This window comes from Arachis ipaensis, chromosome B7 (genome assembly GCF_059453495.1).
Source record: "Arachis ipaensis isolate K30076 ecotype BB chromosome B7, ASM5945349v1, whole genome shotgun sequence".
NCBI lineage: Eukaryota > Viridiplantae > Streptophyta > Magnoliopsida > Fabales > Fabaceae > Arachis > Arachis ipaensis.
The window spans coordinates 2,192,271-2,216,065 of NC_142442.1; the positions used below are offsets into that span (position 1 = coordinate 2,192,271).

The 23,795-nt window shown below is 30.6% G+C and overlaps 3 protein-coding genes across 5 annotated transcripts; 1 reads left to right on the top strand and 2 right to left on the bottom strand.

The window, feature by feature from the left end:
• Positions 1-337: 337 nt before the first annotated feature.
• Positions 338-4,629, bottom strand: LOC107609082 (pirin-like protein). The gene is made up of 6 exons (XM_088493821.1): positions 4,284-4,629; positions 3,888-3,937; positions 3,715-3,753; positions 3,553-3,581; positions 2,650-2,816; positions 338-1,063 (listed from the first exon to the last, which is right to left on the bottom strand). The coding sequence occupies exons 1-6, from the start codon at positions 4,406-4,408 to the stop codon at positions 559-561; spliced, it is 915 nt and encodes a 304-aa protein (XP_088349947.1). The 5' UTR covers positions 4,409-4,629; the 3' UTR covers positions 338-558.
• A 10,737-nt stretch (positions 4,630-15,366) lies between these two features.
• On the top strand, positions 15,367-22,509 carry LOC107608788 (Pentatricopeptide repeat (PPR) superfamily protein). 3 transcript variants are annotated; one of them, XM_021106916.2, is made up of 4 exons: positions 15,399-15,821; positions 17,542-17,865; positions 18,681-18,816; positions 19,752-22,509. In XM_021106916.2, the coding sequence occupies exon 4, from the start codon at positions 19,893-19,895 to the stop codon at positions 22,224-22,226; it is 2,334 nt and encodes a 777-aa protein (XP_020962575.1). In that variant the 5' UTR covers positions 15,399-15,821; positions 17,542-17,865; positions 18,681-18,816; positions 19,752-19,892; the 3' UTR covers positions 22,227-22,509. The 3 variants fall into 3 exon arrangements, with proteins under 3 accessions (XP_088350073.1, XP_020962576.1, XP_020962575.1); XM_021106917.2 differs by lacking the exon at positions 17,542-17,865 and having other exon boundaries at positions 15,383-15,821; XM_088493947.1 differs by lacking the exons at positions 17,542-17,865; positions 18,681-18,816 and having other exon boundaries at positions 15,367-15,821.
• A 197-nt stretch (positions 22,510-22,706) lies between these two features.
• LOC107608787 (putative lipid-transfer protein DIR1) lies at positions 22,707-23,429 on the bottom strand. The gene is made up of 2 exons (XM_088493948.1): positions 23,057-23,429; positions 22,707-22,947 (listed from the first exon to the last, which is right to left on the bottom strand). The coding sequence occupies exon 1, from the start codon at positions 23,364-23,366 to the stop codon at positions 23,058-23,060; it is 309 nt and encodes a 102-aa protein (XP_088350074.1). The 5' UTR covers positions 23,367-23,429; the 3' UTR covers positions 22,707-22,947; position 23,057.
• Between the last annotated feature and the right edge of the window lie 366 nt (positions 23,430-23,795).

A 23,795-nucleotide genomic window follows, 5' to 3' on the forward strand; every position in this document is an offset into this window, starting at 1 on the left:
ACATGAAAGTGTTATGATAATTTATTGAATGATGAATCTTGTGGTTGGTACCACCAATTATTGAGCCAACCTTATGATTAATAGATATAATAGCAAAAGATGCACATGGTTGGTGATTCAATGCTCTTGTCCTTCATATGGGGCATTGCTTTGTTTGAGTTCATGTAGCATCTCATAGATGTCAAGTATATAGAAATCTTATTCTCTTACAAACTTTTATGGACTAATCAATAATTTTAAAACTTTTAATAGTAATAGTTAACTGATAGGTCAAGGTTTCATTCATTTCATCCTTGAAAGGAAGAATAATGATTTGTCAATATATTATTACTACAAATGAGAAAATAACTCTTAATATTTTGTGATCATACCTTACATAAAATATATTAGGGCATATCCAAAAGTAAAATGGATTTGATTCTTCATCTAATTCATAAATTCCAATTTACATTGCAAAGAACTGAACTAAGTTGTTTTTCCTTGCTTCTTTCAACATAACTAGCTGGAATGTGAGATATAAAACAACCCAAAAAAGATAAAAGTCAAATGTCAAAACCCTCAATAGTCAAGGCTAAGTGCACTTTGAGACCTCCAGTGCCTTGCTTTCTCAAATCCATTAGCATAGTTCTCAAAATCATCAATGGTTTGGTCAATTTCTTCTTGAGTGTTCATAACAAATGGCCCAAATTGAACCACAGGTTCTCCTAGTGGTTCACCTCCAACAAGAATGAACCTAAGTTGCTTAGAAGATTTGTTCCATGCCTCTAATCCATCACCACAACCAAGAAGAAGAATGTGGTGTGAGCTTATAGGTTGAGACTTTTGGTTTCCAAAAATACCCTCTCCTTCCAAAACATACACAAAAGCATTCCAAGATTTTGGTATAGGTTGTTGCAAGTGTGAACCAGGTTTGAGAATGAAGTCCAAGTACATTGTTGGTGTTCTTGTGTAGATTGGAGACTTTGTACCAAGTGCTTCCCCTGCTATTACTCTAACCTTCACACCATCTTTCATAGCTTCTGCTATGTCCTTGCTTAATATTTCTTGATACCTTGGTTCAACCCTAAGATTAGCATAACAAAGAAAGATAAAAACCAAAAGTTTAATTAGATTTCGAATTAGAAATAGTTATTCAATTCATCTGTAAATTAAAGGTAGATAAATAACAATCATGTTACATGTACAAAAAAGAATCAGATATCAAATCAATTATCCGTATAAAATACATATTGAAATACAAAGATGCATATTAAAAATGAGTTAAACAACACATTTATTTATACATAAATATATGGTAATTAATTTTTTTTGTGCATATAGTTTTTTTTTTGATAAAAAATTCTTAAATCTCCTACAATACAAATATTGATTAGATTACAATGCATAATAATCAAATTCAACTCTTAAAGCATAACAAGCATTACTTCCTAGACATTAATGAAAAAAAAAAAAAAAAACACTTGAGTTTATTATGTTATATTATATTAGGGTGACTCTAAACCACATAGATTTGAAGTTCCATATTCCATATCTCTTATGAGTGAGAGGCACATTATTTAATATTTATGGCTTATGCTGGCCATTGGGTAAACTTGCATAATTTGGTGCTCTATGCAAAAAAGCACTTGTAGGAAAATGGTCCATGATGATGAAGAATCATGAGATAGATAAAGCAAAGCATGTCATAGAGGAATAAGGCATATATTGACTCCCCAAAAAAAACAAACAAATAAATAAGTTTAAAATAAAATTTGACTTTCCAAGGAGAGAGTGGGAATCCCCTTTTTGCCTTATTCATATTTGATGGTAAAGCATTATCCAAACAAAATGATGATCATCAAGGTGACGCATAAAATACGTCATCTATTAATTCCATGGGGCCAAGGCTAATAAGGTTGTCACATAAACATAATAGTACTATTTCAGAAAAAATAAAAATAAAAAGGCCATAATAACTACCTGATGTATACCCTTCATTTAGATTTAGATTTTTATATAAAAATATATATATTGAAAGTTCAAAATATTGCTAAAGATGGAGTAGGTAGGGTTCATATTTAAGATACACAATATTAGGTTGTAACTAAAATAATTATGTTAGAATATAATTAGGATCAATTAGAATTAATTAGTATTATTTAGTATATCTGAATATTTATTATAGGAAATTACGTCTTTATTATTACGATTCTCTTAGTACCTATAAATATTCTTTTATATTGTATCATTTTAAACAACTTGAATAAACAATTTAAACATGCTCAATGATACACAAATTCTTCTTCCAATTTAGTCTCTTATTTCTAATATGGTATTAGAGCCATGGTATCCTCCTTAAAGAGGATAAGTTATTTTCCTTACGGTGAAATTATCGTAATTTTTGTATTTTTTTTTCTATGTCATTCTTCTCTCCAGTCTAGTCTTTGTTTCTAATAAATTCAATTTAGAATTATGCACTAAACTATTAAGTAGTAGTTATTTATTTTGCATTACTTACTTAGATCATATATTTAGGAGTTCACTTATTTTTATTAATCTGATCTTTACATAGTTAGATACATATATAAAATTATTTTATATTAATAGTGTATAAAATCAAATTCATATGTTATTGCATAATAAACCAAATTTAAGATATAGTGAACTTACATTTTGTTTTGTGAAGCAAGATTGATCCATAGCTGAAGACCCTTTTGAGTTCCTTGAGAAGCAGGCATTTCTGAATGAACTATTCCTCTCCCTGCAGTCATCCATTGCAAATCACCAGCTTCAATTGTTCCTTTATGCCCTTCAAAATCTTCATGTGTTACAGCTCCCTGAATTAATTAACACAATTTCTATAGGTATTAATTAGGTGAGGTTTATAGCACAACTTCACAAGCATGTGTGAACCAATGTAGCATTTACACACCCTATAACTTTAGGTGCACTCAAGAATGGTGGTTGGGAATTTAGAACAAAAATATTTAAATAAAACATGATATCTAATAAGTGGGGTCACTCTTGTCATTTCATGTTTATGTGACATGTAACCATTGGTGCAATTAAGACAGTCTTTGATGATTTTGTTCTGGAGGGCACTAACTAAAATGGTTAATTTCATATTAATGAATCATTAATATACTTAATCACTTATATTTATTTTACTAGAAAACCAAATATTTTAATTAGTTTATTTTCAAACCTTGAAATTATGTTGATCCTAACTCTATAATGGCCATTATCTTAGCTTATGCATTTGACTTTGTGTTAATACGTTTCAAAATGATAATTAATTTGGGCAAGGTGAGATACTTAAAAATTAAATGTATAAACAATATATCTTACTATATTAATTTTTAAATGTAGCATTTTTATTAAAAATACTATTCGTACACCAAAATTAACCACTAAAATTCGTCACTAATGTATTTATGTATAAATACATGTGTAGTTTATACTTATAATTGACTTTGGTAATTATTTTTGGTGTACTCGTAGGATAACCGTATTTTTATAATAAGCAGCATTGAATGAAGAAAACCAAATGAATAATTCAAAATTTGCTCCAACCTGCAACATGTATGTGACAGTCTCAAAGCCTGTAAAAAGAAAACACCCCACAAAGGAAAATGGAGTCAGAATATAAGAAGAAATTAAGATTTTTCTGAAAGAACAAATTAAATTTTATTTTATTTTTTTAATGACACATGATAAAATCTAATTGATACAAACCTCTGTGAGGATGATCTGGAAAACCAGCAGGAGCAGTGACTGAAACATTTCAAAGATTTTCACATTCTTTAGAAAACAGAACAATGATTAATTGATCATCAATAATAATAAAAAAAAATCAAATTAAAGAACTTATTTAATTATATCTGATTGATCATCATCATCATCATCACCTGAGAATTCATCCAATACAAGGAAAGGATCAAAGTACTTGAGCTCAAATCTGAACCAACAAAAATTAAAACCCAGGCAATTACTCCAAATTGCTCAAATTTAAAATGTGTTCCAAATTTTCATAAAAAACATAAAAAAGTATTGGAAACATTTCAAGTGCACTGAGAGTACCGGTGCACCAGTTGTTTTAATGGTTGATTTCAATTAATATATATTATATATATTTTTTATAATTTATATCAACGGTTAAAACAACTAATGCACCGGTGCACGTTTTAACGGTTGATTTCAATTAATATATATTATATATATTTTTTATAATTTATATCAACGGTTAAAACAACTAATGCACCGAGCACTTGAAATGTTTCCAAAAGTATTATTGATATTCTTACCTTCCAATGCTTCTTCTAACAACAGCTCCAACACCTTCATGTTGAGGTTTAGCCAAGAATTTTCTTGCCACAAGACGAGGCTCTTTGATTTTATAATTGTTATTAACAAACTCTTGTTGTGTCATGTTTTGTGATCAAAAGCTGCAATGCAAAGAACTTTATAATAAAAATAAATACGTTGTATGGTATATGGTATAAGATATTTGAAAGAAAGAAGAAAAAAATATATGAAGAGAAAGACAAAGAAGGTTTGAAGTATATATAGAGAGAGAGAGAGATTCACTATTTGGAAAGTCAAACTCAGATTAAATTAAAACAAAACGTAGGTTTTTATGTGTGTGATTTTGTTGGTTGCCAAATAAGACCCACATATATATACATGAAAATTAGAGTGGTTTTTGCATGACGTAAGCATAACGCACTTATGATGTATGTGTGTGGCTCACAATAATTATTAATTCAGAAATCAGAACATTCATAATCTTTTTATTTCCCTTTACATGTCATATTGAATTTGGTTATATTATTATTCCATTCAAACTTAGAAAATTTTTTGATAGGTTAGAGATTTATCTAAGTAATAAAGACTTTTTTGTTTTTAAGTGTTTACCCACACATGCAATTTTTGAAAGAAAAAAAATTGCCATATTATCAAGAATGTTAGTTTTTTATTTAGATAAATTATAATTTTTTCTTACAGTATTTTTTTAAAGATTTAAATATATACTAGATCAAAGTAAAAAGAAAATTAATTTGTCTACTAATTTTTTGATAGGTTTGAGATTTAAATATATTCGATGAAAAAATTAATTTTCATTCATTGTTAATGTAAAACTATTTAGATTATTATCTATCCAATATGGTATATAATATTTTTTAAAAACATATATTTTTATTATTTTTAAAACGAACGAAATAATTTTTATTAGAATAGTAGCAGCCATGTTTAAAATTAGACCTTATTAATTATTATCAGTGTACAACAGTTTATATAAATTAACCTGAACATAAAAGTTAACAAACTAAACTAATAAAATATCTTTAATCTTAGTTGAACTTATGGCTATACATCATTTGGCATGCACGTTTCGTAATCCCAAAAAATAAAAAATAAATAAATAAAACTCTCTTGACTTGTGACTTGTTTTAACAACCCTCTCTCACTTTTTCATTCTGTTCAAATTTAGAATTTTGGTATTAAAATGCTTTTCGTGAATCAGAAGCTTAATGGCATATGGGACTAACACATGGAGACAAAGAAAATTTGTACTAGATAATTGTGTTCAAGGAGATTAATTAAGGACTCCATTTTTCTTAGTAAAACACAATATTATTGAGAATTTGACATCATTTTTAGTAGGTTTAATTACTTTGTTAGTATCTATAATTTTGTAAAATTTTTAATTAAGTCCTTATATTTTTTTTTAATTGGATTTCTGTACTAATATTTTTTCAATTAAGTCTCTCTTAGTAGTAATTGCCAATTGCTAATTGGCTTAATTTTATAGGGACTCAACTAAAAAAAAAGAATTGGTATAGAAACCTAAATAAAAAAAAAAAGTATAGGAACCCAACTAAAAAAAATGGTACAAGAACTCAATTAAAAGGAAAAAAAAGTATAGGGACCTAATTGAAAATTTCACGAAACTATAGAGACCAACAGAATAATTAAACCTTTCTAGTATTTACCCGAATCACTAATAATAATAATAATAATAATAATAATAAATAATTTTATACTATCATCTAATCAAATATTATATTTTAGGGTAAAGTATACTTTTTGTCTTTAAAATTTGGCAAAAATTTTAAAAATACCCTTAAGTTTTATTTTATTTCAATTTTATCCCAAAAATTTTCGATTTGTATCAAATATACCCTCAACAGCTAAATTTTCAAAAAATTTAAGACCAATCTAACAATAATATATATTGATTTACTTGTGTTGAGGGTTTTTCTTATGAAATTATTGTTGAATTGGTTTTAAATTTTTTGAAAAATGAGCCATCAGAGGTTAGTTGATGCAAATCGAAAATTTTTTTGACAAAATTGAAAACAAAATAAAACTTATGGATATTTTTAAAACTTTTGTCAAACTTCAGAAACAAAAAGTATATTTTACCCTATATTTTACAACTTTGAAAATGATAGATGGTGAAATTTAATAATTTAATGATATATATATACATAATTATGTAAAAAAAAATATTTATGATAAAAATGCTTACAAATAAATTACTATAAAATCTTAATTTAATTAAGCAATTATGAATAATCTATGACTTGTTCTTAGATGGAAGTTTTGGGAGGTGATGTTGCCACAAAATAATGTCATAATTATTGTGACATATATATTAACCAAATTAAAATAACCATGCTGATCTATCACACATATATATAAATATCTTCTTAGTCACATCTTTCATCATCAACATCTCAGCAACTCATGTGAGAGTTGGAAAAATTATTGCCTAGTTTGTATTGTGTGAATGATTAAAAATGCAACAACGAATTTGGATCTTAACCACAATTTTATTTTAAATTATAGAATAAGTTTTCTCATTTTTTCAATTAATATAGAAAAATCAAAAATGTATTTTTTGTATCATATAATGTTATTTTTTACATATTTTTTATTTCTTTAAAAATATATAATAAAAAATCACGCTTTATCTGAAAGAAAAATCACTATGACTATAGAAAAATATGAGTCACCTTCGGTGATGGTTCCACCCAAAAAAATAAAATAAAATGAAGATAGGTAGTAAAAAAATTATTTTATAAAATGATCTCATCATCACTTGACTAAAATGTGCTTCTTCTTTTTTAATGTTAAAAACGTGATTTTACAATTTAATTTCTTTTATGTAGGTAGCAAATTCTAAAAATTATTTTTAATTAGAACAAAACTGAATATTATAATAAAAAAACTTTTTTTTTTTCGAAATAAAGGGTTGAAAATTGATACAAACGCACCCAATATTTCAATTCAAATTCATAATGAAGGAAGCTAAGGAACAAATCACATATATTAATTATATATAAATGTTTCTTTTTTTGTTGTTCATAATATTTTACTGTTCGATAAATTAAAAATTAATTTGTTGTAAAATTAAGTTCTATTTAAAAGATCAATCACTGACTAATAATTACATACATAAGGCAAAATTTAAAATCCTAACACTTATTTAAATAGACAAATAAATTTATCATTGGACTAATTAAATTAATTGCATATAAATGATTTAGTCCACAATTTATGCACGTTGCGGCACGCAAGTACTTGCTACTCAAATGCTTGTTTTTTCATTTCAATATTAATTGATTAGCGGTGTGAAGAGTTGAGAGTTCTATATATATTAATATGAGACATGTATGGTTATTCAAAACTTAAATTAGAAAAATACATACTTCACTCATGGTCAAGAGAGTTTGGGAGGTTTGTTCCCACTTAATCAATGTGGCAGTTGTGGGATTCATTCTTTGCATTTATCCACCTCAAATAAACTTTTATATTTTCCTCTTTTCTCTTTTTTTTTTTTGGGTGAAGAATTACAGCTTATTTTAGCATATATACACGGAGGATACTCCTGTAAAGACGCGTAATAATGAACCAGCTTATGTGTTGCATTATTATTTGACGTATTAATGAACCAGTTATTTTTAAATTTTTTAATAAATTAGAATAAAATTAATTTTTTTATAACAATAAATCTAATTGTTATCAGATCCGGTTGAACCGATTAATTTACATAACCTACTAAATTATAGTTTTTTTTTAAAACAAAAATTAGAGATATATTTATCTTTTTATCAAAAATTTAAACATGATTCGGTTTATTGTGTAAATCAATAGGAATAAATTGGGTCTAATAATTATGATGCGAATAATTAGATTTATTATTATTGCTATAATAAATTAATTTTATTCTGGTTTATTAAAAAATAAATTATTAACCAATTTAATAAAGATGTCCAATAATATCATAACATATATAAGCATCTTTAAAAAAAATATTTTTAGTGTCTTTATCAAAATAGTCTCCTATATATTAAGGATCTACATAGTAACTATATCTGAGTTGTTAAGTTGTTTTTTTTTTTTTCTTCTTTAAAAGAAGGATATAAAAAGCATATTGGTTTTGAGTTCGAAACTTCGAATCAAATTTGTTGATTCGTATTTAGTAGTGTGATTTTTTATTTGTTATTATTTAATGATATATTTGATAAATTAGTACACTACTTATATTATATTAATCATTGTTATAAGAATTTAATTAATTTGTATTTACTGTTAGCGTACAAATATTCACTACAAGGGAAACGGGTGTTACCTGCGATAAAACACCAGTCCTTCTTTTAGAGCGCTGCTGTTCGAGTGAGCTGTTGCCGTTCTTCATGTGTTTTGAAGGTCCGCCTCCAATAGATCCAAAATGGTTACCCTCTATGTCCCAACCGCATCGAATAACTTTATTGCCGGCCCAAATTGCCGGCCGTTCTCCCCAACCACTCCAAATTGCCTGATTTGTTGTCCTCTGTGTCCCAACTGCATCTAATAACAAGGTGGGAGAAGGGGTTGTTTCATTAAAGAACCACAACCAATACATTAAGGCGCCAATAACCTTTCCTCTTTTTGGCGCGAACCCTAGCAGAGCATAGCGCCAATCGCAGGTCTCCTTCCACCACCGTCGTGACGTCGTCGGCAGTCTTTCCCCTTGCCCTTGCCCTGTTGTGCGCCGATCGCCCCCTCTCCTCTCTCTCAGGTTCGTTCTTGTCTCCTCCCCCAATTTAATTTGAGTGGCTGTTCATAAATTAATTTCAATATCTATTTCATCTACCATGTGAACTTTTGGTGTCAAAAGCATGTGAGGATTAAATTATAAATTTTGATAATCTTAAATTATAAATATTAAATTATAAATTTTTAACTTTAAATTCTAAATTTTAGATCTTAAATCCTCCAAAAAATTTAAAAAAAATTAATATTGACAAACTAAAAATGATTTTTTTTTTATATTTTTCTATTTTAAAGTATTTGATTCGATAAAAAATTTAGTATTATTAAACACTTGTTATGGTTATTAAATTCTTTTATACAAGTATTTTAGTAATTAACTATGCAAAATAGACACAAAATATCTACCACTAAATCATTCATTCATATAAAATATATATTTAAATATAAAATACATATTAAAAATAAATTAATTAATATATACATTTATACAAATTTTATAATTGATTTTTATGTGTATATAGTAATTTTATTTAATGATATTTACAATTTTAATTTCTATAAATCAAAGTTTCGGAACCACACATTATTTGCATAAGATAGAATAGCAAAAATGGAAAACAACAACATATTTTTGTTGTGTATTCTCTTAGTCTTAATTACAAAACGCCAATTCACTTTAATTTAATTTTATCTATTCAGTAGTTTTCCATTTAATAGACATACGTATGAATATTATTATCTACTATATTTATTAGCACTAATCCAATTTAGTTTCTCGTAAAAAGAAGTAATTATAATTAATTACCTTCAATGCAAAATGGGTAATCATCAAATTAAAGGAGGTTTCGTGCGATAACATAAATTGATTAAATTCAAATCCAATTTAACTGAATGACATCATTCTAACAAAAGCATGACGCAAGTAAAAATAAATCTCAATTCTAACGAAAGCATGACAGAGAGAACTTTTATTTGTTTATTTATGTTTTGGCTATTTTTATCCTAAACATATGTTAAAAAACAAAACTTTATAGTTTGTGTATCATCGTACGTAGCGTGATGTCACGGCCTTGGACACACTCCAACGCTACCGTGCCGGCACTCGGACTTACTCAACCTCTTGAGCTAAGACCAAGTCAGCCTAACCCTCAATACTTAGCAAGAAAGCTAAGAATACAAGAGAACACAAGAGAAAGGAAGCTTTGGTGGAAAGAACACTTTATTGCTCAAGTGTTTGTTACAAATGATTCACACACCCAAACTCTAACTCTCATCCCTATTTATAGCCATCCACCTCCTCAATGGATGGTTAGGATTAAATCTAATCAACGGTCCAGATTAATCATCCAGAACATTCTTTACAAATATCTATCCTACCACAACTCTCTAAATGTTTCTAGATTATTCCATATCACTCTTTATACTTCTATATACATCTACACTCTTCTAGAATACTCTATGACCTTCCAGAGTCTTCTAGAACCTTCTAGGGTATTCCGGGACCTTCTAGGACATTCTAGAACGTTCCGGAACCATCTAGAGTATTCTCAAACACTCCAGAAAACTATTCAAACACTGTTAAATCTAACCTTCTAAAATTTTCCGTGACAGTGAGCACGGATCGGTTTGATTTGGATTTATGATAAAATTAGAATGGAATCGATTAAAATGTAATTAATTCGATTTAGTTTGGATTTACATTTTTTTGTATATGTACACGAACTAAATTAAACCGATTAAAAACGAATTGGTTCGGTTCGAGTAATTGGGTATCTGATGACTTTAAAATTCATAAAAAAAACTAAATTTTTATCTTAAAAATTCAACAAGTACAATAAACATGTAACATCAATAGAAATAATCTAAACATATTAAACACCAATTACATTAAAAACTAAACTCATTAAAATCCAAACATATTAATAATGAGTAATTATTGTCTAACGAAAAAACCATATATATTTTTTATTTTTTTATTTAATTAATATATAATCGGATTCGCGAGTTGGTTCGGGTTTCGCACCCCAAAAATCGATATTCGAACCAATCACTAACAAAAGCCATCAATTTAGTTCGAGTTAGACCTGATTACCCATTAATTTCAGAACCAATTTAATTGGTTCGGTTTGGATTCGAATGGATAATCGAGTAGTGTTATTTTATAAAAATTGGAAAATTGCAGATTAATATATGTACTTTATTTTTTTATTTTTTGGTTTACATCAACAGTTTTTTAATCAATCATATCAATATATTTTCTATCAACTAAAACTACAAAATTATTTGCATACTATCTAGTTGCTTTTAAGTTAATAATTTCAACCCTTATCATTTGTCAACGGATGTTGTAGTTAATAAAATAGAGAAAGAATACATTTTATTTTTAGTATAATACAATAAGTGAATAAACACAGAAAGAATTATTAGAAGGAATTCTCTCTCTCTCTTTTTTTTGTTATTATATATGAATGACATTTTTTTTTATCTAAAAAGTTACTAATGCCATAATATTTAATCTACATGATACGTAGGATTTTAAAGTCCTACATTATTTAAAATTGAAAATCTAGATAATTTTTATCATTTAAATTATTAGATTTTGAGGATACATCCGATATATAGCTTGATTTTAATGAAAAATATTATATTATATATACGGATATACCATTTTTACATACACTATTTTTCTTATACATACACCTTCTACTTTTGATATTAATTAAAAGTAATTGGAAAATAAAAAATTGTCTATATAACAAAAAAAATACTATATGTATATTGAAATATTCAAATTTATTTGAAAAAAGAGAAAAAAAAAGTATTATACTACGATATAATATGTCTGTATAGATAGATTTAGCTAGAAACACTAAAAATTTAGATTTATTTATATCTTTACTTATTAAAATTCTTTGAAATTAAAATTGCACTTTTTTTTAATCAAATAACGGTTTATTATAAAAAATATTATTCTCTTGTTAGATATAAATTTTATGTTTTTTTCTGTGATCTTTAAGCGTCATTTAACTTTTCTTTGAATAAAAGTTTTATTTAATTTCCTTCTGTAAAAAAATCAAGTTATCAAATTTCATACTCTAAACTATACACAAGATCAAATCGTTGAATCCTTATCTGGTTAGAACAACTTCATCAAGTCGTCAAATCCTTATCCGGTTAGAACAAAGAGCGTATAAACTATACACAAGTATTATTAATCTTTAGAACTAAAATAAACCCACTTAATTTATAGAATATAGAGAAAAAATTTTAAACAGTCTCAAACAATTATTTTAAAAGATAACAAAATTTTTTATAAAACAAAATATTTAATTCAATTTCTGAGTTTTATTTTATGATATTAATTAGTCTCTATACCAAAAAAAATAACACAAAACTAATCAATCTTAAAAAACAAAGATAAAAAATCGGGTTAGGTATTTTTTTTATAAAAAATATCGTTATCCTTTCAGATGAAGTATTTACTCTAGAATATAATGTTAACCTTCCTTGTAAGTTGTAACGTGGTATGATTTATTCAAAGGAACATAATGAAGATTGGAGAGGAATACAATGAAGCAAATGTCCCATTCGTACAAAGTTAAGCTCAAATATGGTTTTAGTTTTTAATATTTGAACTAAGTTTTTTTTTTAATATTTAGAATATTTTTTATTTTAAATAATTTATTTTATTTTATTTTAATTTTTATTAAAAATATTTTTTTGTTTCAAAAAGACTCTTTCCTTCGATATAAAATTTTTAGGTAGTAGTGTAAAAAACTATAATTATAATAGTTAGAGTGGTAATTATAATTATTTGAGTATAAAAATAATAGAAGAATAAAAGAAAATTGTCTTTTTTTTTTTTTTTTACCAAAGATATAAAATTCGAATCCACAACCTCTTAATTGAGTATGAAAAGACTATGCCAATTGAGCTATTACTCATTGGCAAAAGAAAATTGTCTTTATATAGGTTACAATTATGGTAGCTAAATTAATGGTGACTATGGATGATTGTAAGTTGATTAACGACTAAAAAGATGACATTTGTCACACTTGAAATAGTGATCATGATTATTCTTCCTACATGTACTGTTTATTATTTGTCTGAACTGGTGCTCTATCTACTTTTTTAACTCGTTTAGGTCCAGATTGTTTAAGTCGTTATAGTTAAACGAAAGTTCCTTTAAATCTGCTTTATTTATAACCTATAAATTTTTAGTTTGGACCGTTTTTAATTAGCCTAATAAGTTGAATTAATTGTCTCATTTATTCTTTTATTTTATTTGTTGAAAAATATTTTAACAAAAAAAAATTATTTTTAAGTTAAAAAACTTAAACAAATAATATTTTTTTAGTTGATAAATTGTGTTTTCAGGTAGGATAAAAAAAATATGGGTAATAAGTACTTTTTTTAATATAAAATATAATTTAAACGGATTGCTCATGGGCTATCTCGTTTGACATGTCATTTTTTTCGAATTAATCGAATTTGGACTCAATAAGTTTAATTTTAGAGACAAAATATATCCGTTTAAACGAATAAATAAGCTGTCCCGATGAGTTTAGTTTATTTTGACGGCACTCTCACTTTTTATTTTAAAATGCCACAACCTTAAACGAATCAAATAAGGAATCAAGACACTAAGAGCAATTCTAATGTGGTATTTTTAAAGTATAATTGTTAATATTTTTAACTAGTAAATTGATTTAAAATTAAAATTTACATTAAAATTGATAGATAAAATGAAACAGATCTTACCTTAAAAAGATAGGATAACTTTAATAAAAAACTAATAAAATTTTATCATTTATATAATTATTTTACTAAAATAATTAAAAATAATATAAATTTTTAGTTGAATTAAAATCAAATATTATAATAACAAATCTTGCTTTTAATTTTAAATCTCTATTTATAATAAGTCTCACAAATACTGATGTGTTATTTGGTGGGATTCGAAATAAAATTGAACTTTAAATTAGTATTAGAAATAGAAATTCTCAAAAATTAGTTTCATGTTTTAGATATGATTAATTATTGAAAAACTTTTGAGGCAAACAACTTTGAGTATTTTTAGTCCTTATTTGACCATCACAAATACTAAATTATCATTTTATTAATTTATGTGTGTAAATTTTGAAAAAATATGGGTGTAAATTATATTGATTCATGAATGTAAATTATATTGATTCATATGTACACAACTCTAGTAAATATATGTACAAATTATATACTTCTTGTGTATAAAACATCTATAAATATGAGTACAAATTATTATTAACTAAGTGCTAGTCAAAAATAATAATATTTACTAGTTATATAGTATTGCTCTTCATTATAACCCAACAAATAAAGTAACTACAGTTTACCTTAATCACATAAAGATAGACTGAAAAGCTTCTCTTGTTGTTCCAACCGTGACGTTTTCTTCAATGGTGGGGTGAGGAACAAAAATTTTCTTCATGTAGAACAAAATGTTGGCGACGTTTTGCAGTTAACGATAGTGTCATTTTTTTACCATGACGCTCCCACAACGGCTTTAAACACGCCAGTAGACTCATTTCTTGGACAATTCATGTTAATAATCAATTAAGACTTCTAGGCATGTGTTGGAGTATCACTTAACGTGTCACATTAGTAAATTTTGACACCATCAACAAACAATGTGACGAAATGATTAATATGACTAATTTAAAATCTTTAAAGGACGAATTTGATTAAAAAAAATTTTCAAGGACCAATTTAGAGAATGAGTAATTTTTTAGGGACTAATTTGACTATTTACTTAAAAAATATTGCACTAACATAATCCAAATATGATAGTTTGAACCATTGTTATTAAAACCGGACTGGACCGGCTCGACTAAAAAATCGGTGGATCGGACCTTATACCGGTCCGGTCTGATATTTGAACTGTGTAAGGCAACGAATCGGTCAAATTCGGATTGAACCGTTGAAAATTGTCAAATTCAATGAAGACCGGTCCGACCGAACCGGTACGAATTGGAAATTTGTTCAAAATGCTAGAGGTAGGGTTCGAACCAAGGTTATAAATATCGGTTTGAACCAGCCGGTCGAACCGTGAACCACAACCAAGTATGATTTGGACCAATGTTTTAAAAATTGGACTGGACCGGCCAATTTTATCGGTCTAACCGTGAACCGGCAGCAATCACAGTCCGGTTTGCCCCCTAAAACCGTTTCTCTAAAAGTCGGGAGAGAACCGTCGAACCGGCCGGTTTTTAACCGGTTGAACCGGACGGAAAACCGACCGGTTTAAAAAAAACGGCGTCGTTTTTGCGAAGTTTGCTTACTTTCACTCTTGGTTCTGAAGCTCCTTCGTTTCTTTCTCCCTTTCTCCCTCCCTTTTGTTTAATTCACAGAAACTCAGCCAAAAAACCCTAGCACTGTAAGCCTACACCACCGCCGCTGCAAGGAGTGGCATACTGCCGCCGTCCGTCCGTCTATCTAGCTTCCCTCGTGCTCCAAGTCTTCAACCCCCGTTCGCTGTCACCGATCGCAGCTGCTTCCTCGAGCTCGGCGTCCGTCGTCTTTGTCTGCTCAGCCTTGCTTCCGCCGCCGTTGGTTGCCGTTAACGTTCGCGGCTTCTTCGTTCAGCCGTCGTCTTCGTTCGCGTTCTTCGCCGTTCAAGTTTGCTCGGGGTTCACCGTTCGCGTTCACTCGCCGTTCACCGTTCGGGTTCGCGTTCGTCTGGAAGCCACGTTGCCCTGCTTCAAACTCTGCGACCAACCCGCGTGCTCCACCTAGCCGTCGAACTGCTCTCTTTTGTCGCCGCCGTGAGTTTCCTAAACCCACCACCAGACAATACACTCACACAACACCAATACTCTGCTTCAAACTCTGCAACTTCTTATTTCTATTACAATAAGTAACTATTTGATTTGGCAGTGGTTTGGATTTTTTTCATAGACCGAATTAAAGTATACAATAGTTATGTTCTCTTCTCTATCACATTGATACTAAGCTTTGAATTCTCTTATTTAGTTTCAAGTTTACCGCACTCAACATGTTTGATGAAATGCTTTAACCATATTTCGGGTTGGTTTTTATCATTTCTAGCTTTTAGAAACTTAGTAAGTTGATTGCCATGTGAAATTAGAATAATTGGATCTTAGTAATTAGGAAATTTTAGCTGCACAAATAGCATCTTTGTAGAAAACATATTAGCATGATGATTCCACTTGCATTAGTGTTCTTCTGGTAAATTTTAACTGTTAGTGTGAACTTGTTAATTTGCTAATTGTTCTTGTGTTGTTGTTCTGTTGTTCTTCTGTTATTTTTATTTTATTTTATTTTTGTTGTGATTTTCTGTTCTTGAACTTGTTAAGTTGATAATTTGCTAAATTGTTGGGCTGCTGTTGTTTTAATTTGCTAAATTGTTAGGTTTCTGTGATTTAATTTGTTGGATTTTCTATTTAGGTCTTGTTCTTGTTTATTTGTTAAATTGTTGTTGTGTATTTATTGTTGTCTTTGAGATTCTTGCTGGATATTGGTGATCATTGATTTATTATATGCTTCATGTTTTCATTGTTTTCTTCTTCGGAAGGAAAAAAAATTCTGTTTTCATTGTTTTGTTGATTGTTTGTTTTGTTTCAGAAATTAATTTTTTGTGATCAATGCTCAAACTCTAAATGCTGTTCTGTTGGTTTTGCAGCGTTTGTTTTGTTTCAGAAATCAATTTTTTGTTATCAATGCTCAAACTCTGAATGTTGTTCTTCTGTTTTTGTTTTGTTTCATAAATCCATATTTTGTGATTAATGCTCAAACTCTGAATGTTGTTCTGCTGTTTTTGTTGTTTCAGAAATCAATTTTTTGTGATTAATGCTCATACTCTGAATGTTGTTCTGTTTTGTTTTAAGGCTGTGTATAGAAGAGGTGATTGATTTCTGAGTGTTGTTTTGTTTTTGTTTTAAAGCTGTGTGTTGTGTTCAATTTGTAGGAAATTCTTTGAGGTATATAAGAATTAACAAGGAAGACTATTTTAACGGTATTATTCTGTTGATTCTGGTATGCTACAAGCTTGAACATAGAATTGAAGAGAGAAACCCTTTATTATTTTATCATTGGCCTATTTTTGGCATTGCATATCATTGTAGTTTGTTTATTCATAGAACTAGTTGTTTATGATCCCCTTTTGAAGTAAAAAAATGCAGTTAGAAGAGTGTTTAGAACCAATTGCTTTATTCATTGAATTTTAATAGAATCAGGTGTTTATTATAAAACGGTTTTTTCGGTTGAACCGGTTGAACCAATGAACTAATAAACCAATAACTAGAGCGGTTCGATAACTGGTCCGGTTTTCTGAACCTTGGTTTGGACAGAAGCTAAAACCGTCAGATTGAAAAATCGTCATTGGACCGCCGAACCGGCCGGGAACCGATCGGCCGAACCGAACCGTGACCCGGCCGGTTTTTAAATTGTGTAAAAAACGGCTGCGTTTTGGTTGCTGAACCCTAACTCCTTAACTTCCCTAACCATTACCCCTCTCCTCTCCAGTCTCCAGAACGCGAAGCAGCACTCACCTGGACGGCTAGACTTCGAGCTTCCGGCACAACTTCCATCCTGCCACCGTCGCCGTCGCAACTTCCGACCAGCCAACGTCTGCCAGCTCTGTTCGCGCAGCCACTTCCCATCGCGCAGCCAGCTCTGTTGATCTTCGAAAACCGAAACCACCGCCAGCGCCACTTTCGGTCGCGCAGCCACTTCCCGCGGCGCCAGCTCTGTTCCATACTTCCACCCCGTCAGCCGCTGTCTTGCCTCTTGCCAGCCACTTTCCCCGCCAGCTCTGCTTTTTTCCAGGCTTCCAGCTTCTAGCCCTAGGTATTTGTTTTTTTCTTTGTAATAATAATTGTTGAATAATTGATTGCGATAAGGATCACTGCCGGAAACGAGCCTTTTCCCATGTCTCCCGAACACAAAGCCAATTGAGATGAAAGCTTATATTTGCTCCTTTACTTCTGTTGTCGGCATACTGGTCTTGGCCTTTATTGATTAGTGATTAGCTCTGGTTCATTATTGATTTTGTGTGTTGTGTTTTACTGTTTTGTTTTGTGATTTAATTGTACCTAGATTGTGACTGTGTTGATTATTTGATGGCAATTATTGCACTGTTTCTGACTAATTAGTGATTAGCTCAGTGCTCAATTGTTCATTTGTTCTTCACTTGTTCATATTTTTTTTTTTTTCGTTTTTTACGCTCTGTTTCTGTCTTTCGAAGGTCTGGTTGACTGGTTGTGTTGTTAATTTTTGTTGAACGATTATTTGATTGTTGGTTTACTCTGGTTCTGCTGCTGTTTATTGATTATTGATTATTTTGAAGCTTTGTGCTGCTGTTTTTTGTATTGTGATTTTAATTTACTAATTATTGATTTTGAATGTCTTGTGATTGTTGATTAGTGATGTGTTGCTGACTTGTGTTTGTTTGACTGTTTTGTGATTTACATGTGCTTGGATTGTGACTGCTTTGCTGATTTATTGAGTAACATGATGAAGGAGCATTAAAGTGTCAAGTTTAGCTCTGGGTTATTGTGAAATCCTTTTGCTTTTCCTGATTTGTTTTGAGTATCTTCAAATGAATACAATTTTGTTGTGAGAACGGAGACACCTCTCTTGATTAGAAATTTGTGGTATGTTAGGTGGCAGGTTAGAATTAGGTGGCAATAGCTCTGAGCCTGTAGCTATGGAAGAATGAGGTTTCTGAACTTCTAATTTGTGTTAAATGATATGGATTGTATAGCTGCTACTTCGAGGAACCTTCATTCTTTTTTTTTGGTAAGGAAACCTTGATTCCATTTCTTTGTTGCTTTGACAAATTTAAACCAAAGTTGGAAATGGTTTGATATTTTTTGGTATTTTTTTGGATGTAATTGCTTTATCGATCAATGTCATCACAGCAAACATTTATAGGATGAAGAAAGGATTTTGGTTTCTCTTATAGCAAATTGTGAAAGCAAAAGCTTTAGTTCATTAAAATATTTAAGTTTGTACTTTATCTAAAGGTCTTAAACCGAAGATGACATTTTATGTAGTGTTTTAAATTTAGAAGATATTTTAAAATTTATATTATATTATAATTATGTTTTAGAGTGTTTATTTATAATTTATTTGTTATTTTAATATAAAACGGTTTTTTTAGTTGGACCATGATTGAACCGGTTGGACTACTAAACCAGTGAACCAGTAACTAGAGTGGTTTGATAACCGGTTCGGTTTTCAGAACCTTGGTTCGAACCCCTACCTTCATAAATGGAGGCGCCATTTACAGTCCCTAGGCTGCTATGCTCTTCGTTAATATATATAAATATCTTTCATTAAATTACTTCTATTTAATTTATTTTAATTTTAGTTATAAACTCACTTATTCTTAAATTAATTATATTTTTATTTAACAATAATTATAAATTCACTTATTTTTTCTTTTCATAATTATATAATATCTATTAATATTATTTTTTAATAAATACTTATAGTATATAATAATATAATAAATATAAACTAATTAATAAATTATTGAAATTTAAAAATAATAGTTATTTTAATATAAAAACAATAAAAATATTTATGATAGAATAAAAATAATAAAATATTTATTGTTCCTGTTCTATATTATTTTAAATTAGCTTGATATTTTAAAAATATTAATAAAAATATGTATTTTAAATTTTAATTTTAAATTTTTAACTATTTTTTATTTTTTATTTATATAGGACCGAATTAATCGGTTGAACCAATAATTCATCGGTTGAACCAGTGATCCAGTAATCCGGTAACCGAATGGATGAATTTCATGCAGTTTGGAGTTTGGTTACTTCACAATTTACGCTCTGACACCGTCACACACATTCCAAATGCGCTTTCTCTCCAAAAAACTGTTGCTTGCTCAAAGAAACAGAAACTACTTCATCAGCATCATCAACTCTCATTATTCCACTCTCACTTCACACTCTCTCATCTCACTCTCTAACCGCATCACCACTCTTCATTCTCTTCTCCAATTCCACGCCATTGCCATCACCACCGGCAACTCCACCAACCCCTTCATCGCTTCCAAGCTCATCTCTCTCTATCACAACCCTTCTTCCTCCTCTGCCATCTTCCTCTCCCTTCCTCCTTCCTCCGCCGACACCTTCCTCTGGAACTCCATCATCAAGTCTCATTTTTCACGTGCCCATTATGCCCATGCGCTTCAATTTTACTCCCTTATGCGGTGTTCTGATGTTCTGCCCGATCATTTCACTGTCCCCATGGTTGCTTCTTCATATGCCCACTTGATGATGGTTCAAGATGGGACGAGCCTTCATGGGTTGGTATCAAAATGTGGACTTTTTGGTTGTAATTCAGCTGTGGGGTCTTCGTTTGTGTCCTTGTATTCGAGGTGTGGACTAATGAGGGATGCATGTTTGGTGTTTGATGAAATGCTTGTGAGAGATGTTGTTGCTTGGACTGCGCTTGTGGTTGGGTTCGTGCACAATGGGGAGAGTGAGAAGGGTTTGAGGTGTCTTCGTGAGATGATGCTTCATGGGGTTGATAGTGAGAGGCCTAACTCTAGGACATTGGAGGGTGGGTTACTTGCTTGTGGGGATCTTGGTGCTTTGTCTGAAGGAAGGTGTTTGCATGGTTTTGTGGTGAAAACCGGGATTGGATGTGAACAAGTTGTGCAGTCATCGCTTTTGTCTATGTATTGCAGGTGTGGGGTCCTGCAGGAAGCTTATCAGTCATTCTCTGAAGTGATAAACAAAGATCTGGTGTCTTGGACATCAATCATTGGAGTTTATGCAAGGTTTGGGATGGTGAATGAATGTGTATGGTTGTTTTGGAAAATGCTAGAGAATCAAGTAGACCCTGATGGAATTGTTTTAGGTTGCATTCTTTCAGCCTTTGGTTATTCGGTGAACGAATATGAAGCGAAAGCCTTTCATGGATTTATCATACGGAGACATTATATACATGATGATGTGGTTCATAATTCGTTGCTGTTTATGTATTGCAAGCTAGGGATGTTAACTTTGGCAGAGAGGCTGTTCAACAATTGCCAACATAGCCCAGAGTGCTGGAATTATATGGTTAATGGCTATGGTAGAATCGGCAACAACACAAAGTGTGTTGAACTCTTTAGGGAGATGCACTATTTAGGTATTGATTCTGAATCAACCAACATAGTTTCAGCAATTGGTTCCTGTGCCGAATTAGGACAAACCAATTTAGGAAGGTCGATTCATTGCAATGCTGTAAAAGGTTTTATGGATGCCAATGTATTGGTTGCTAATTCACTCATACAGATGTATGGAAAATGTGGTAAGATGACCTACGCTTGGAAAGTATTTAAAAGGTTGGATAAGGATGTTATCTCTTGGAACACTATGATATCAGCTCATATTCATGTCAAGGATTATAAAGAGGCTACAAATTTATTTAACAAGATGATTAACGAAGGCCATAAGCCCAATACAGCAACTTTTGCAATAGTTCTTTCAGCTTGTTCTCACATTGCATCTCTGGAGGAAGGAGAAAGAGTTCACCGCTACATAAACGAAAGAGGTTTCGAGCTCAATTTACCTCTTGGCACAGCTTTGGTTGATATGTATGCTAAGTGTGGGAAGCTAGAAAAATCAAGGCAGGTATTTGACTCGATGAAAGAAAAGGACATAGTTTGTTGGAATGCGATGATTTCGGGCTATGGAATGAATGGATATGCAGAATCTGCTCTGGATATATTCAAGCATATGGAGAAATCAAATGTTAAGCCAAATGGAGTTACCTTCCTTGGTCTTCTCTCTGCATGTGCCCATGCCGGGCTTGTCGAAGAAGGGAAACATTTATTTGCTAAGATGCCATGTTACTCTGTGGAACCAAATTTGAAGCACCACACTTGTATGATAGATATTTTAGGAAGGTCGGGTAATCTACAAGATGCGGAAGCTCTGGTCCTGTCCATGCCCATTCATCCAGATGGGGGTGTGTGGGGAGCTTTGTTAAGTGCTTGTAAAACTTACAATCAAGTTGAGATGGGAATAAGGGTTGCCATGTATGCTATTGAATCTGAACCAGAAAATGATGGATATTATATGATGATGGCCAATATGTATAGCTCAATTGGGAGGTGGGAAGAAGCAGAAAATGTGAGAAGGACAATGAAAGAGAGGTGTTCACTGGGAAAGAAAGCTGGTTGGAGTGTGCTGTAAGCTAAATGGCTTGTTTTATGTTCAAAATTTCCTTTTAATGGAGTCTAATATTTCAAAATGTAAAAGGAACATAAGGCGCCTTACCTACGTGCCAATAGGTTTGTGGTTCTCAAATTTTCACCATAGATAAAGTATCAAAATGTTTTTTCACTGGCCATCTGTCTTACTTTGAAGTTCACATGCTATTTGAATGAAAAACTGCACTTGTATAAAGCTGTAGAGAAGTGCATATATTCTTAATAAAGATTCTTTTCCTGCTAGCTGGAAGCAGTAGATTTGTGTTTATGAGTGTTATAGAAATTTGGTGAAATGATACTGTGTATACTGGTTTTATTGAAGTATGTTCATGAAGAAGTGGAATAAGTTGCACATAGTTTCTAAATTCAGAACACAAGTAACATTCTCTATTAAACAGATCTCAAATTACACAAGTATCTCATAGCTGTCTTGATATTCCTTTTGAGCAATAGTGACCTTGCATTGTTGTACATCAAACACCTTTATAACAATCCTCACTACAACACAAGACACTTATGCTACATCATATATATCTGCTTACACACGAGGGAAACAACACTGATAAACAAGTAGTTTATTTGAGGGGCCCAAAATGGCTATCTTAGAAGCTTATTTCATTGCCAATTAATCACATTGAAGTTAAGACTAAAAAGGATGCTTGTATAGTTGTAAGGACTCAACCTTCCTGAGTTGCTTTACTTGACTGCAGAGCCAAAGAAAGAATCATGAAACATTCTTTACCCAAATCAAATACAAGCATACGTAGTTTATATATTGAGTTTATTTCAGGGTTAAGGACTTAAGATTATTACCTTAACATGGAGGTTTCTTCATACCACATTTACCAGGCAAGGCCAAAGCATTTGCAGGGTTTATTCCAAGTGCAGGTAGGGCTGACTTGTAGGTGCAAAGGCAAGGGATATTGGCACCTCGGATAAGGTTGCAACATTGCTTGTTCGGTGGTGGCGGGCGGTTGCCGGTAACTGCTGCACGGCATACGCCTAGGTTGTCGGTGTTAATGTTACATATCACAACAGCTTGAGCTACTTCACCACCCAAGAAGGCAATTACCAGTGCTGCTACCAGCCATTTCATCATAGTGTTGCCACTGGTATGTGCCATACTCTTTACTTAACCAGGTGATGAATTTGCTAAGTCTAGTCTAGTTTATCATATTTTGTGTTGCGTCAAAGTTAAATTTATAGTGATGCTTAGAGTGTTGGTATAGTAATTAATTGCATTTGTTTTGTATAAAAAGTCTTACTTAATTGTTAAGTGTATCATGTGAGTCCTGTCTGTGTTCACGGGATAGGTTTACGGAATAGTGAGACTAATAATAAAATAGACTATAACTGGTCCCTTAGTTGCTGTGAGCAACAATAATTCCAAGTACCGAAAGGTACTTTGTATTTGGTTGGTTGTTTGATAACAATGTCAATAAGTGAACCAATAAAGAAATGAACCTGTTAACTTCTTTTTTGGCATCTTATATTTGTGACTTGGAGATCATAATTTCAAGCACAAAAAGGTTATGATATTTATTATGAAAAT